Source organism: Aedes aegypti, chromosome 1 (assembly GCF_002204515.2).
Source record: "Aedes aegypti strain LVP_AGWG chromosome 1, AaegL5.0 Primary Assembly, whole genome shotgun sequence".
NCBI lineage: Eukaryota > Metazoa > Arthropoda > Insecta > Diptera > Culicidae > Aedes > Aedes aegypti.
Window position 1 is genome coordinate 125978252 of NC_035107.1, and position 16667 is coordinate 125994918.

General features: G+C 36.1%; 1 protein-coding gene across 4 annotated transcripts in view; it reads left to right on the forward strand.

Annotated features, from left to right (window-relative positions):
* The window catches only part of LOC5567571 (putative uncharacterized protein DDB_G0282129), a 271047-nt gene that overhangs the window by 232359 nt on the left and 22021 nt on the right, over nucleotides 1–16667 (forward strand). For all 4 annotated transcript variants that reach the window (XM_021847212.1, XM_021847217.1, XM_021847224.1 and 1 more), the window contains one exon: nucleotides 9090–9411. In XM_021847212.1, the coding sequence (XP_021702904.1) occupies nucleotides 9090–9411 (322 nt within the window). The remainder of the gene's footprint in view (nucleotides 1–9089; nucleotides 9412–16667) is intronic.

Genomic DNA, 16667 nt, shown 5'->3' on the forward strand with positions numbered 1-16667 from the left:
CTGTTCGGAATTTAAGACAAAATAATAAATTGTTTGTATCTCTAGATACAGTCAACTCTCCCTTACTTGATATTTCGTATCTCGATATCGAGTCAGAGAACCATAGTAAAACTTGGTTTTTATGGCTACCTAGATGGTCCCTTGGATCGCAGTTGCACTGGTTTTGTGTTCTGTAACTCGATACCTCCCTAACTCGAATATCGAGTTATGGAGAGTTGACTGTTCATTCAAGTAGAATCATTGATGTGCAAAATAAATGTCTATTATGTCGATTTTTGGTATTTGAGTAAACGTTTGACGCACTTCAAGCAATGAACTAGTCATGAGTCACGATTCTACCCCATTACTCCGAAACACATTACCCCGAATGACATATACCTAAAAGCCACTATCCCGAATGTTCAATCACTTTTAATGACATTGACTCGTGATATTGGAATTCGGGGTAATGACATTCGGGGTTATGGGTCATTCGGGGATATGGAATTCAGGGTGATGGGGTAGAATCATGATAAAAATCTTGGTTTAGGTATGCTGAACTCAAGTATATCTCTTCCCCGATGCTAAATTTTATTTCCATCGTACTATTTATTTCTTTAGTTATATTTGTATCTAGCTTGTTGCCAGGGAAGCTAATTCACGCCAGCCCCACAATGCTAAATAATGTACACAAAGCGAAGATCGATCGGTGTTGCAGCAGCTGCCGAGGATGAAATGAAGATGAGGCTGATCATACAATTAATCAAAGTGGGAAAAGAAGGCACAACATTTCATTTGTGATCACAGTCAGCCTATATGAAGAGCTTGGCCGTGGCCAGCAATCCAATGCAGAAAATAGATGGAAATCAGGAAAAGGAGAAATTAAATGGTCAGCAGCGAATCGATGGAAATTGTACGTTTGCGTTGCGTATAAATGATAGAATCAGTTATTTCGTTCTAGTTACCGACTGCTGGCAATGGGGCACGAGGTCGTTCGTTTGGAGGCCCGGCAATGTTGTTTTTGTTTTGATTGGATATGGGTCTTGATGTTAGGTAATGTTTGTTATGGAACACCAATTCGTGTATAGTAGAAACCCATGTTAAGTACCAGAACAGGAAAAAGAAGATGGATAAGTCGACATGCTGCTTGATTTTTAATGTAGATCTCAATGTCAGTTTTCACTATCTGTAATCGATCTAAACACGGTTTGGGCAATAAGTTATTTTCATTCGTAAATTTATACATTTTGGTTTTTGATTTTTCTAATTTTAATTTAAGTTTTTACGGTACTTATGAAACATATTTTTTCGTTTTTCTGAAACCTATTTTTTTCCGTGTAACTAGTGGGAAAAAACTTTAAGAGTAAATTTTAGATAGGTTCTTCTTGTTGGTTTGATTGCGAGATAAATGTTTGTATTACACACTACATTAGACTCAAGCATTTGTAGGATACTAAAAAATAAAAAAAAATTGTACAATTTTTCAGTAAAACAACCTTTTTTGATATGTGCGCGATGAACTATCCTATTAGTCAGAAAAATAACCATTTTGATTTAAAAGCTATGAAAAATTACAAAATATTCCAAAGGATACCTCGTATGAAGGTAAGGTTGGGTATTCAGACAGAAACTCTTCTGCAATGCAAAAATGAGATAATTTTGACGTTTTTCTGAGCTGTATAAACTGATCTCAAAACTCTCAATACAGATCCTCAAACGATTCGAGTGAGAGTGCGAGAAAATGCGAGGATTTTTCTGGAACTCTTTCTCTCTTGTTGCTACACAGCCAATTCAAATTACCGAAGTCAGTACAATTTTACTGGGTTTTTGAACTACGGAATTTTCGGTATTTTTTACGATTACCAGAAAAAAACAGTAAACCAAAATATGTTTTGATTGATGGAAATTACTAACATAGTTAGTCAAACTGTAAAGCGGTTTTGCTGGCTCTTCCAGTTTTCCAAGCTTATTCCTTAGCGGATTGTTTTTTTCTGAAATAAATTCAAATAAGGGACTTAATAGACTTGGACATGCCCCTAACTAAGCATTTTTCGTCTACGGTAAAGTTTTGTCTCAATGGAAGTAATCGAAAAATGTGTGACAAAATGGCTGATGTATTTACCACTCGCATGGAAACCAACAAAAATTACCAGCGTATGCAGTTTAAACCATGCTGAGCCGAAATGATTGCTTAAAATAGTTGACATTGACACTAAATTTCGACTACTTACCTTACCTTACTACTTATGAGTACTGATGCACCACTATAGGTGCAAAGGAGCAAACATTTTAAGCAAAATAATTGTTTTAAACAGTTTTACGATTGAATTTCATAAGTGATATTCGATACAAAAATATCACATAGTTATTTATTTATGCGAAACATGTCAGAATACACTACCTACACTATTGGAGCTACCTCCACTATGGGAGCGTTTTCCCTACCCAGTATAAAAAATTACTGAACAAGCAAATCATGATTGAGTGGGCTCATTAGGGTGCGGCCTATTTTTCAAAAGTTCTCAAACTAAAAAAAAACGTGTGCTCTTATAAACTCAAATCACATTAACGTTCAACGCTCCGTCATCGCAATCATCGTCATTGTCGAAACTTCAAAAGCAGTTTTTCTGTTCAAAACTGAAAATTATTCGATGAAAATGTGTTCACTGTGTTTCGGTTGGAGAATATAATACAGTGAACACATTTTCATGTAAATTTTCCTGATTTTGAACGAAAAAACTGCTTTTGAAAATTCCGAAATCAATGACGGATCCTGCCCCCTTAAAAGAGAAAACTCAAAGTTTGAGCTAAAAATATTAAGATTTAGAGGTGGCGCAAGCGTCTTGAAGGTGAATTTTTATGCTATAAAAAATGACATACTGTGAAGACACCATAACTTCGTTTTTTTTTCTAATAAATTTTGAAACTTTTAGCACCATTATTTCAAAATTTAATTTGTGAAAACTTTTTAAAATATCAATTTTATCTAAAACCGGAACTAGACTTAGTTAAAATAGTTTTCTCAAAATTTTTCCGCATTTTACTAATATAATCATTTTTGTTTGACCATTACTTCATACAAACTCAACCGATTCCAAATCTTATTACATAATTTTGAAGAAAACTAAGTTGTTAATAAACTGTTCATATAGCACATCTTTCTTAGTATTCAGTATTCTAAATTGAGTATTGATGAAGTTATGGTCAAATAGAGATGAATGTTTTAGTAAAATGAGGAAAAATTGGAGTAAACTACTTTCAACTAAAACTATGGTCGATGTACCAATAGCCACGAATATTTCTTCTTAGCTATAACAAATATTCATATAGAATCGAAAAATAACGTCATTATTTTTACATCATCTGAAAGCTTTTTATCTTGGTTTTGTAGGAAAAATATGAAAACTACGAAAACTCATATGTTTGTATTTATTATCACTTGTGCCGCTATAAAATCACATGTCCCTATAGTAATTTCTGTTCCTGTAGTAGCACTAGCATCACGGCGTTGGCAAAATACAAATCGAAAATAATTTTAACAAAACTTTTATATGTTTTCAATGAAGTGTAGATCAAAAGCTTCCGTTTGATTAAAAAAAAAGTTCTTAATTCATCAATAATTTCGTATAATAAAAAACAGTTTCTCTCAGAAGTGCTACTATTGGAACAATAGGTTTACTTTAGGCGCAAGGGAGCTTAAATTTAAAGCAAACTAATTATTTTGATCGCTTTTTGAACAAAATCAAGCTGTGAATCAGTGATACTTAGATAAATAGCTCCTGACCTTCATGTAAAAAAATATTTTGAAACGATTTATAGCAAAACGACCGTAAAAAGCCACTAGTGCAACTATAGGGGACTGTCTACTAAGGGAACACCGACCCTAGTTTTGATTTTAGGCAAATTTGGTGTTCTACAAAGTATTCGTAAATTTAATTTTGATGAGAATGATGCTAAAAGTTCAAAAAATTATTTGAAAAATAACAAAGTTATGTATATTTCACTGAAGGTCATTTTGTACAACTGTAAAATTCACCTTCAAGTCGCTTGCGCCACCTCTAAACGTTAATATTTTTTATTTAAATTTTGAAGTTTCTCTATTTGAATTCAGAAGAGCACACGATTTTTTGGTTTTGAGAACTTTTGAAAAATAAGCCGCACCCTATTGCTCATCTCTACTCGCACTTCAAAAGCACTGTTGAGTTACCCGTCCGAACGTCTGAACAAAACAGGCATCGCGGAGTTGTGGCACTCTTTATTGATGGAATTTTGCTATGTTGTGTTTTGTGCTGCATATTTCTCGCTCATTTTTCGTTTCCTCTCTGCTTAGTATTTGTATGCTCCCTCGCAAAGAGGCAGAGGCAACACGCTCTGAAGTATGCCACTTAACTTTGGTGATAATGAGGAGTATTATCAAGCTTGGGTATCAGACTCCATATGAAATCTGTTGGGAGCCTGCGTAGGAAAAAATGTTTTTGAAAAACATGTGGAAAGCCCTATATGTACCGCAAATACGTCAAGTAAAAGTTCACAATCCATGTAATGTATGATAAATACCGAAACTGAGCAAATCTTTGTTCGTATTGAAAATCACATTAGTCAATTTAGGTCAGCAGAATCAGCTCCGCCACAATTCGGATTGCAGTTTTTAAAATAGCCAATCGAATTGATTTCTTATGAAAGCTTCTCATTACGCGTGGTAAAGATGGATAAATTGAGTGAAATTATGAAAAAAAAATCCGCGTGCTCGGGTGGGATTCGAACCCTCGACTCTTTTATGCTAGACGAGTGCTTTACCAACTAAGCTACCGAGCTTCTTTTCTTGACTTATTGAGTTATCGTATTAAGAATCGCGTTTGTCAATTTATGTCAGCAGAATCAGCTTCGCCACATTTTTGAGTGCAGTCCTTAAATTATCAGTCCTTAAATATTCCTTATGAAAGTGACTCATTACGCGTGGTGGAGATGGATAAATTATGAGTGACATTATGGAAAAAAATCCACGTGCTCGGTTGGGATTCGAACCTCCGCGTCTCGTATACTAGACGAGTGCTTTACCAACTAAGCTATCGAGCCACTTGATTAACTAACTTGACTTGACCCAGATGGTTACATGTTTTGTATTCAAATCCCAACAGCTCACGCAGATCTCCTTCGTAACTCATATCCATCCATCACATGCTCTGCGCGCGTTTGTATTGGGGGACTGGAGGCATAACACGCCAGCTAAGGAAGGAAGCGATTTTAGTTGTGAAATACATTATTATAAACTTCTTTATAATAATGATTTGATAGACAAACATGTTTTCTATCTAATAATAAAAATATTCATTCATTTTCATTTTTATGGAGTAAATAAATCAATTTTCAAAGCGTGATCAAATGCGCCACCAGAGAACGGCGTTAGCCGTGCTGTAAATGTACGCACACAATCATGATTGCATATACGTTGCATACACAAGGGCGTTTGATCAGATGTTATTGTTCAACAAATGCGTAAAACGCGCATTTTTAAGGTTCCCGTTTGCGCGTAACTTTAACGTTTCCTGGAATTTTAATTCAAACGGCTGTTTTGGTGTTATGAAATAGGGGTGGGCGTTTTGCCCCACGAGTTGGTTAGAGTTTAAGTCCTTCAAAATGCTTTTTAAGGATAAATTACACACTTTTTTTTGCATGGAATTCAAACTATGGCAGTGCACAAGGCGATTTCGGTGATAGTTTCAAAAGTATGGTTATTTATCTTTCAAGATGATAATGACACAGAAAATCATACAAAATTGCAACAAAAACAGCAAAAAAGGATTTTTTTAGGTTTTTTTAAATTTGTGTCTGGAAAACTGTTAAAAATATATATAGAGGAGCATTTTCACTCATTTTTTGTTATCTCTGGTGAAAAAAAAAACATTCCAAAACACGTCGTTCGTTCAAATGAGAGGTGGCGCGTTTTATGTCGGCAGCACATTTTAAATCTAGTTCCTCTACATGAGATGGATGGATATGAGTTACGGAACGGATCTGCGTGAGCTGTTAGGATTTGAACTCAAAACTTGTAATCTTCTGAGTTATTGAGTTCTCGGAAGCTAAATTTGGTTTCAGTTTGAATCCCACCTGAGCACGTGCCATCATATTAGAAATACGGTGGTCAAAAAACGCTTGATGCAGTTTTATTTTAATGAACATATGAGCTCAGTAGCTTTGAAAAAAAAACCACTGCCAAAGAGAATCTAAAGTGCCAAGAATAGGATCCGGCTTCTATACTGTGTTTCCGTGCGCCAGCAATAGGGTGGTTCAAAATGCAAACAAGTTTTCGAATTCCTTCCTTATAATCCTATGATGAAAATAGAGTTCTATCAAAATATGATTTATTTTAGAGCGGATTTGAAGATGGCTCAAAGACAATGAAAAACTATATGAAAACTTGTTTGAAAAAACACAAGTATTACTTCTAAAACTAATAGAAGAATTCAAATGTTAATTGATTTTAAATGTTGAAATTCATATTGAGTCAATTTCGTTTGGGGATTAGCAAATGTTTGAAAATCTATGGACCCATATGGCTAAACAATAATAAACAAATTGGTGGATATTTCTTCGTCCATCAGACGAATTAACATGTTTTCTTCAACAGCTTCTTTTATTACAGGTCGAAGATTCAGTTATCACTGTGAGATGTTAAATCTGTACTTACATTACAAAATTATAGTGTTATTTTAAAAAAGCGAATAATACTTATGCGAAGTAATTTCTATGTAAACCTACATCGTCTTTGGGCCATTTATTAATCACCACTGGAAATCTCACGGTGCTCATTTTTTTATCGTAAAAATGGTTAAAAATTATAAGAGACAAGATTTTCAAACTCATTTTGAACTTGAACTTGGCCCTAATAGACACACATATATTGTGAACAATCGATTTTTTTAAAATTAGTATTGTTTTATCTTGAAAACTCTAATTATATGACATTGCGGTCCAGAATGTTGACCTAAAGATGTTAATATAAACTGTAACTTGAATAGCAACTGTAACTTTTATAGCATCCAGTCACGAGTTTTTAGCAATATTTAATATATCATTAAATTTTATAAAATTCTGGTCTTACTGCCAAAACCACTATTTCTCGGGAATAGCTCAAAGACGTCGGAGAGTGTTTTGGACTGGAAAATGTCTGATAAACACGAAATGATTTCATTGTTTATTCAAAACGTTCTCACTAGCCTGGGACACGTTAATATAAAAAATATAAAATCTCGCTCCAGTCTACTTTTTGGGTGTCATTTGGCTCCCGTAAGAACTATGCAAAATTTCAGCTCGATTGGTAAAACTTTATTTTAGCGCCAGCCGTTTAAAGTTTGTATAGAATTTACTGTGGAAAAACTTACTTTTGCCAAGAAAAATCGCCAGACCTGACCTCTATAAAATTCTGCACACAGATCTTGAAAGGTATATTTACGATGAACAACATTGTCAAACACCGCAAAGCAATCGGATGCTTGTGAAAAAAAAGATATTAAGCATTGACTGTTCATTACATATACATGTTAATCAACGTCACCTTGTCAATCGGTTCGAATAACTTTTTTCGTAAGTGGCGAATTCTTTCGTGGTCTTTGGCAATATTTGTCATCGTAAAAATACCTGTCGAAGTCTGGGTTCAGATTTTTTATAGAGATCAACGGGCGACCTCTGGCGATTTTTCTTTGCAAAAGTAAGTTTCCCATAGTAATAATTTGAATCAGTAGTTATCATACGTTACAGCATCACTTTATAAGCTATTTATACGAAATCAGATGTGTCTGATAAGAAAATGTTCAAAACATTAGGGAATTTTAGTTTATTGATTTTAAATATAAATGCTACGATGGGTTCTTCTTCTTCTGTTCGGAAATACGTCTCCACAGGGCCAAAGCCTGTTTCCCAGTTAAGTGTTCTCATTAGCACTTCCACATAACTGAGAGCTTTATTTTCCAAAGTAGGGTAACGATCGTATTTTGGACCCCCTAAGGAAGTGATTTAAGTTTTTTGCCTCAATTAAATAATTGCACAGAGTAACCAAGTCAAATAACATGCCAAAATATAAAGAACAACTTCCTTTACGAGATAAAAATGCCCATACAATCATGTAGGATCCAAAAATCGTCGAAAAAAATTGAATTGTGAAGCACTGTTTTTCATTATTTTGGACACACCAATACATTCTGGACCCCGGCATTTTTTTATCGTTTGGCGACGAAGTTCAACAAACTGGTTGTATAATATGCTTGCCCATAGTCTAATCAATCGATTGACAATAGAAAACCGAAGAAATTCTACGCTTTTAGTTCAGAAATTTGAAAAAAGTTTTTGTTTACATTTGAAAAATTTCTGACGGCTTCAATTTCTGTGTGCAACGTGTTGTAACGGTTGCATGAATGAACCGATTAAATTAATTTAATTTTAGATAAAATAAACACATTTTCTATGTACAAACGGTTGATGCAAGTGCGAAATAGTCCTATCTTTCCAAATGGCATGCGGATTGAGTTAGTCTTTCGATTTAAAGTGGGGAATTTGCAGGAAAATGGCCCAGGGGGTCCAAAATATTTAGGGGTCCAAAATATATTGGTTACCTTATATCGTGCGGCAGTTACGATGGAAGTCAAGGACATTTCTATTACGAAAAGAACCTGGATCGAACTCAGACACCTTCAGCATAACTTGCTACCTATGTTACCTATAGGCTTGGGAAGGCCCTTCTGAACCCTATTTCAAATTAATTCCAATTCAAATCAAGACTCAAAGCTAAAGAGCATCAAATTCACTTGAACTGAAAATGTTCCAGTATTTAGTTTAGATACATCAATATATATTAACGCCATGATGATAGCGCTCCACTAAAATAATAAAAATAATACACAGCGAGAACACTGCGTCGTCGAAGACACATCCTGAAGACCCCTAGCATGCGCAAAATCGAGAAGTGGAAAAAACGTTCCGTGCAATCTGTTACATTTTACCTACTTCTTTATTGTATCGTTCTTCTTCATAGTTTTGTTTGTTGTTTGTAACGAGACTAACTCAAATTTTCTTCGTTTTATTTTTTTCCTTTCTCGCCCGTCTATCCGCAACAGCGAACAAGAAAGCCAAACTCATCACTGGCAGCAGCAACGGAAACGGCATCGTGAGCCCCACGGCCAGCAATGGCAGCTCGACGAAGGCGGGAGCTGTAGTCGACGATCAGTACTACGGCCAGCAACAGCTCTATCAGTCGCGCTCGAACTCCGCTCTGTCGTCGTCCAGTCACGGTCCGAATCTGGTTAACAAACAGCTCGTACTGCCATTTGTCCCGCCGGCCTTCCCGAACGGATCAGCCGACGGTTCCAACCATCTCATTAAACCGTCCGAATATCTCAAGAGCATCAGCGACAAACGGTCCAACGCTGGCTCGCAGAGGTTAGTACGCGTCCTGATCGTCCTTTTCTTAGTCGTAATATCTAGACATTCCAATCGGTTTAAAAGCGGGCGTGTTCAAACGGTTCAGTGCGTGTCGCAATATCCACAAAGAATACCTGTGTAATTGTTCAATTATTGCACAATCGTCACCATTCCAGGGCAATTAAGCAAAAGTGACATTCCAAGGAGACTTGCGGTCCACTTGAAATTGAAACTGTCTGGTGGCAAAGTGCTAGTGACCGCAAATTACACGTGTAGAAAAAAAAGTTTTCAACTTTCATTGGAAATTTCGGTTACCAGATTAAACTTTTCCCAACCCCTCGCAGCGAACGGCTACCGAAAAGAAGCGAAGACAAAAGGCCGTAGATTTGAGTGATTCCAATCGTGAAAATTGTGACTGAACGTGCCTTTTTTCTGAAGCGTTGCACATGGCGTAGTGGTGGTGTGCAAATGTGTGTGTTTGTGTGCGCCCCAACATCTGCTTTTTCCGTATCGTTTCGGGGAAATTTCCTTCGACAATAAAGTGAAATTAGCTCCAACATATCTGAGTTGAGACCCCCGCCGCATATATCTGGTATGGTGTGGTGTGGTGCTGGAAAGGGGGAGAACGAAGAGTGAAAACGAGAAAAGCCCAGTGAATAAGGCAATGATGGTGTGAGTGTCTGATTGGCTGGCATTGGTTCACTTATTAGCCTCTATTAATGATTTCATTACAATTTTAACCATAATTCCCCGTGCGCCATCATATCTCCTTTCGAGCCTCTATGTGGTTGAATCGCGTGCTTACAGTGCCCGTCAGAAATAAGTGCGATAATTGAGAAAAACCCCGCTCTGTGTTGGGTGTTTCTTAAGGGCTTCGGTGGTTTATGTCACATTGGAAGGAAATATACGAAGCATTGACTGGGACCAGATTGTGCGTGATCAGACTATCAATGGAGCCGTAAGTGAATGCTTGTCAAGCAGGAGGTTTGTTGTAGGATCAAGAATCATCCATCGGAGAAACCATCTACAGCAGATCATTTTCATCGTTTTTCACGTCATCCTTCTAATCGATCTCACTGACAAGAGGTATTTGGTTAAACAACTGGTTTAGTGTCCTAACAATACATGCGTTTTTTTTTATAAAAGAGACATCCAAAAACACAAATTTATACTTTTTTACACAAACAAAATTTGTTTTGATCTGCTAGGAGAGTTGTTCTAAAAAGTGTTTTAAGGGCAAATCTCTTGTCATTTTGAATTTATTCTAGCTGATGATGACAAAAAAATGTCTGTGTTAAACAAGTCTACCGATATGATTCACGCACAAATATAAACTTTCAAATCTTGGTTCAAGCGTTTCCCGAGCAACGTCGGATAATTGGATGATATTAAATTGATAACAACTTTCATTACCCGGGTAGAGGAGAATAGCAAAAGAATAACAAAATTTACTATTAAAATAGAATGTTTGAATAGCAAAATTTGTTCTTTGTTTGTTTGAAATAAGAGATAAAATAACAAAAATAATAACTAAGTTTGTATGGCATAAAAACTAAAAAATAACATATTTTGCCATTGTAATAACAAAATAATAGCAAAAATATAGGCAACCGTAAATAACAAAATATGTTATTATTTAGATATTGATAACAAAATAATAACTAAATAAGCTATTCACAAGTAGATCAAAATAATGTTAATTTTAGTTCTTTGACTTTAACATCTTAAGATCATCGACCGGTGGGATTCGAACCCACGACCCTCAGCTTGGTCTTGCTGAATAGCTGCGCGTTTACCGCTACGGCTATCTGGGCCCCATCTTTTCCATAACATTTTTAAAAAGCGTGTGTTAATAAACAAAGGAGACTGTTCATCGTACATTTTGTTTTAATTGCTTGGAGCATAAGTTTAAGCCAGAACATTCATCTCCTAAAAATTTCCATGATTTATGACCATAACATTCTAAAAAAAAACTCAATAACAACAACATTTACAGTTACTTTGTTTTCGACGGACAAATTAAATTTCTTATTTTTGTTAAGTTGAATGTCAATTCTGCCAAGATGATAACAAAATCAGTTACCAAATGATGAGTACCAGGTACACGATTTCTTATAATTTTGTTATCAATTTCTGTTGGGGAAAACTATAGTGTAACAAAAATTAGTAGTTGATATTTGGTTTTTCTATAACGGGTCATCAAAATTATTATAAAAGAGCGATTCTGAAAGAATATTGTTTGGTCGTGGTTATACTATATACTACCCCCCACCAATGTCCACAAGGTTGACGGATGACCCTTAACTAAAACTTTTTCATGAGTGGCTTATGTACCATATGTACCCAAGCGTTGAAAAAAACGAGAAGCTAAACATAGCAAATGGAACAAACACAGGAGAATGGAGTTTTTTTTTTCTAAGAAAATATCCTCAAGTATTAAGAGGATTTCGACATATTTTAGTTTAATTTTTGGATGTTTCTCTACCTTTTGAGGCAATACAAACAAAATAAAATTATTCCATTGAAACTTGTGTCCGAGGGGACTCAATTATGGTTGATAAAGCTAGGTTTAAGTGAAAAGATTAAATTGTTTTTCATAGCCAAATATAATTTCAAATGTCGAGAAAAATGACGTTATTCGGAATTTTACTCGTTTAAATATCAATATGAGACAATAATTTCAATAGAAATACATTTTGTTGGTCAACAAATGCAAATTTAACGGTTCTTGTAGCATTGAGATCTTCATGAGTCACTTTAGCATGGGAGGTTTTTCTCGACGATTCGGCCGATTATGGAACTTTGCATAAAGATGCACAACGCATATAGTGGCCAAAATGAACCCGACAAATTTCAAAACATCCCACAGCCGAATTGAATCAATAGTACCAAGAAATGAATCCGGTTCCCTATTAATTGTACTCTTTTTGTAGGCTTAAATAAGACCCTGCTAAAGAAGAGCATAAATGTACTTTTGATAGTCTCTAAACTCTTAAAAACATTATGTATTATTATCGGCCGACATAATTTTTGGCTATGTGTCATGAATCGAACGTAAATTAATTTATTCACTCAATCATATTCGATCGAATCAAATGCCAAAAAAGCCGTTGCAAATAATAGTAGTGAGATGACCGAGAGGTATCTAACGCGACTCTCACTCGCTAGACAAGGCTTCAAATCCCGACTAAACCTTCACATCTGTTTTGTTATAGCTCAACCTAGTTCTATCGTCTACTAGATTTCATCAATTGCTGACTGATTTTGTGTGTTTAAAAGTTGTAATTGTACACCTTATTTGCGATGGGACTGATGTGCAGCTAAAATGACGTGATATTACTATTTATTTTTTGCTGTGCACTTCTATTATTTCCTCCAAATACAAATCAGAACATTTTTAAATCTACAACTCTAATTCTAAATCTTTCAATAGCTTGTATTTTTCAAAACGTGTTCATAAAAATACAGCTATTTATAAACAACGAAACTTAAGTGTGTTGATCACAGTAAATCACAGCAAAAAAAATAACATTTGGACTGTCGCGCTGTTGTACTTTGTACAACAGCTGTGATTTATATATTATCATTTTACAACTAAGAACAATACTTAACAGTTTTTGTTCACAGTATGGCCTTTATAATGCAATAAAATCAACAAATGTCCATGGAAGTCGCATAATAATGAACGCACTATGTACCGTTCGAGTAGACAACAATTTGAAATCGATGTATCGCAAAATCAAGATAATTTCGAATCTTGATCTTCAGTAATTTTTTTTTGGAAGTAGAGCGCTATCCTATCCTGGTACCTCATTTAATCCAGAATTTCGCTTGGTGGCACTAGTGCGCATGAAATTTTTACCTTTGTTTTGCAGATATCTCAGGAGCCTGTCCGTTTATAAATATGGCGTCGAGCTTGCTGATTCAAAATTTTACCACCAGGCGGTGCTAGTGAGCATGAAACTTTTGTTTTGCAGGTATCTCAGGAGTTTGAAAGATTAGACAGATGGCCTCTTCAGCAAAGTTGTTCAGTAGCTTAAGGGCTATCAGTACTTTAGTCAATCTCCAATTTAAAAAAAAGCTTAAAAAGATAGCCTTTGAGCAACTAAACAACTCTGTCGAAGACGCGGAGCAACTAAACAACTCTGTCGAAGACGCCATCTTTTTAAGTGATCAGGATTTTGATATATCTGCAAAACAAAAGTTTCATGCACACTAGCACCGCCTGGTGGAAAAATCACGAATCTTTTGGCTTGAACAATGATAGCCCTTGACTTATCAAACAACTTTGCCAAAGACGTCATCGTTCTAAGTGGTCAAGTTCCTGAGATATCCGCAAAACAGCTTCATGCACAGTAGCGCCGCCTGGTGGCAAAATTTCGAATATATTAACTTAAATAATTCTAAGTTATCAGAATCCTAAGATATCCGCAAAACAAAAGTTTCAGTCGAGCACTCGACACTGAAGAAGTCTGTAAGTCGCAGACAAAATAGGCCTATCTGTCAAGATAAGCAACACATATTAGAGTTTAAAGGCATTTGCTCGCCTTACTAGTGATCTTTCCAAGTGGTCAGGCTCCTGAGATATTTACAAAACAACGTTTCCATGCACACTAGCGCTGCCTGGTGGTGGAATTCCGAAACTTATTATTTGCCGCCTATCCTAAATATCTTTGTCGAATATGGTTTTCCTATATTTACTATAGATCGCGAGGTATTCCATGTTGAACATGAAAAACCAAGGGTGTTGTACACAGTACAAAGCGCGACTACTCGCGTTACAAAAATTCGCGCGACAACGGAAAGGTTAATAATGGCTGACATAACTTTGGCTATATAATTCAGTAGGGAATTTTATCTTCTTTAAGTCATCGGCAGTTCTTTGTAGTTATACTGATATAACAATTATTTGCATTACACTTGCTTAAATATTTATAGGAGATGTACCCTTCTTTCAATCATAGGCTGTTCTTTCATATTGAAATATTTTTCATAGTTATTGGAAGTTTATTAAAAACATGTTTTTAGCACAATGGTAAGGTGAGATGTCATTCTCCTCCAAGATTAAGATTGCAACGTGTGAACTGAACTCTGCGCCGTTAATATGGTATATCAGAAAACCGTATGACTCGGTGAACACTTATGTCAAAGAATCTCACTGTTTCTCCGTTGTGAAAAGTAGAAAACAAGCTTGTAAGTGCTTCAAAATAATTAATTTACTAAAAACAATCAGAAAGATTTAAACAAATCGATTCTACAGAAGAACGAATAAATCGTAAACCATTTTGGTAACTGTCAAAAGCTTGAGCTTGAGCTTGAGCTTGTTTAGCCGCCCGTGGATGCACTCCAGTATCGCCAGATCAGCTGCACTTACACAAGGAACCAACCGAATGACTGCTTGGGACTAACAGGCATCCTCAGTGTATAAGTGCTGGTGATCTTCTATTTTTAGGCAACAATGACACCTGCCACGTCAGAATGCAGACCAATGAGGGGAAGGGGGAGGAATTGATGATGCATTGAACTGACTCCCACGTAGACCGTATATTCCACTGCATCCACGTCAGTTCATGCGAGAGTGTATGGATTGGGGGAAAGGCATGGCAGAGAGGTTTGCTTTTGTGGTTAGCAGACTGTCTATGTATCAGGCGTAGGAAAGGCGTGCGCGTGGAAGTAGGAAGCGTTAGAGAACGGTTTCTTGTCCGTCTCTGGTTCTAGCGTTTGCTATGAACGAATAGTTTTGAGTGTGATATATTTAGAATGGAAGATAGAAGCAAGTGAGAGATATACAACTACAAAGTACGAGGAAAGGGACGGGCCTGGGATTGAACCCATGACCTTCTGCATATGAAGCAGAAGCGGTAGCCATCAGACCACCAACCCCGTCATTTTGGTAACTGTCAAAAGCTGACTGCAAACCTATGCTGGCAGCTAATGCCACCAGCAAAAAATGGAATAATCGCTTACATGTTTTTCTTACAGCATGTATTGTTTCTTGAACTAACACTAACACTAAGCTTTATATCAATGATGATTTATCCTTCTTTCAGAATAAGATTCAGTTCACTGTTGTTTTCAATTTCGGCCAAACGGCATTCGGCCAAATGGCATTCGACCAAATGGAATTCGGCCAAATGACCCTTTCGGCCAAATGCCTTTCGGCCAAACGGCATTCGTTCAAATGACCAGGAACCCACACAGACTATGATATTTTGTAGCTATCAAGTTAAGCTATAAAAGAAATTTAACAAAGACAAGGGAAATTTTCTGGTGTAATTGTTTTTTTTATTATTCTACATGATTACGAAGACAATAAACCTAGGAAGAACAGCCAATTTTCAAAAGTAGAGAGAATATGCTATGGAAGCAAAAAATATTCCATCAGATTATTTTGTGAATATAAGGAATATTTAATTAATACAAATTACCCTTCGAAAAAACAATTATAAAGAACAGCCAATTTTAAAAGAAGGCAGGATAGCTTTAGTCAAGTTTGATTATAAAACATAGTATGACATATCTAAGTGCAGCTCATCTTAAATGGTTTTGTTTCTTTTACCGAATAGCAGTTTCTCGAATATCCCGTTTTTCCCAAATATCCTAGTTCCCCGAAAAGTTTTTAGCTCTCATAATTGTCATAACTTTTTGCGTTCAATGTGGTAAACGAACCGCTCATATCAGCGTTCTTCTTTATTTCATTGGCGATTCTTCAGGTTTCACCATCCTCGGCATTTATGACAATATGTGTTTAGTCGAGAATGACCTTATAATCTATAATATCTCCTTCATTCGATTGCTTATTATTCTTTCTAGTTCAGCACCCGGTCCCAAAAGGCTATTCTTGCATCTGTTTGAATTGCATCGCTTTTCGGAGAAACGGGTCATTAGGGAAAATGGCTTCCGATGAAACAGGTCATTTGGAGAGCTGGAATTTGGGAAAAAGCAGCAAAATCTTCTTAAACAGTTGTAAAATTGTAAAACAGCTTTTTCCCCTTAAGATTTTGGTCGGGTCTGGCCATGAACCACGTAGTCGTTTATTTTGGGTTTTCAAAACCACTTCCTTCCCCCTTCGTGATCTTATGTCCATACAAAAGTTTTGAAATGTATATGGGTCGTGGATAGATGACCAAGTGGGCCAAGATAGATGACCAAGTGGGTTATGGACCGCGCTTAAGATGGTTTGCATGAGACAAGGGGAGCAAACACTCGCCTTTTAAAAGGTTCTTTTTGATCCCAATTCCGGTTTTATTCACTTGTGATTTGAATTTCTGGCA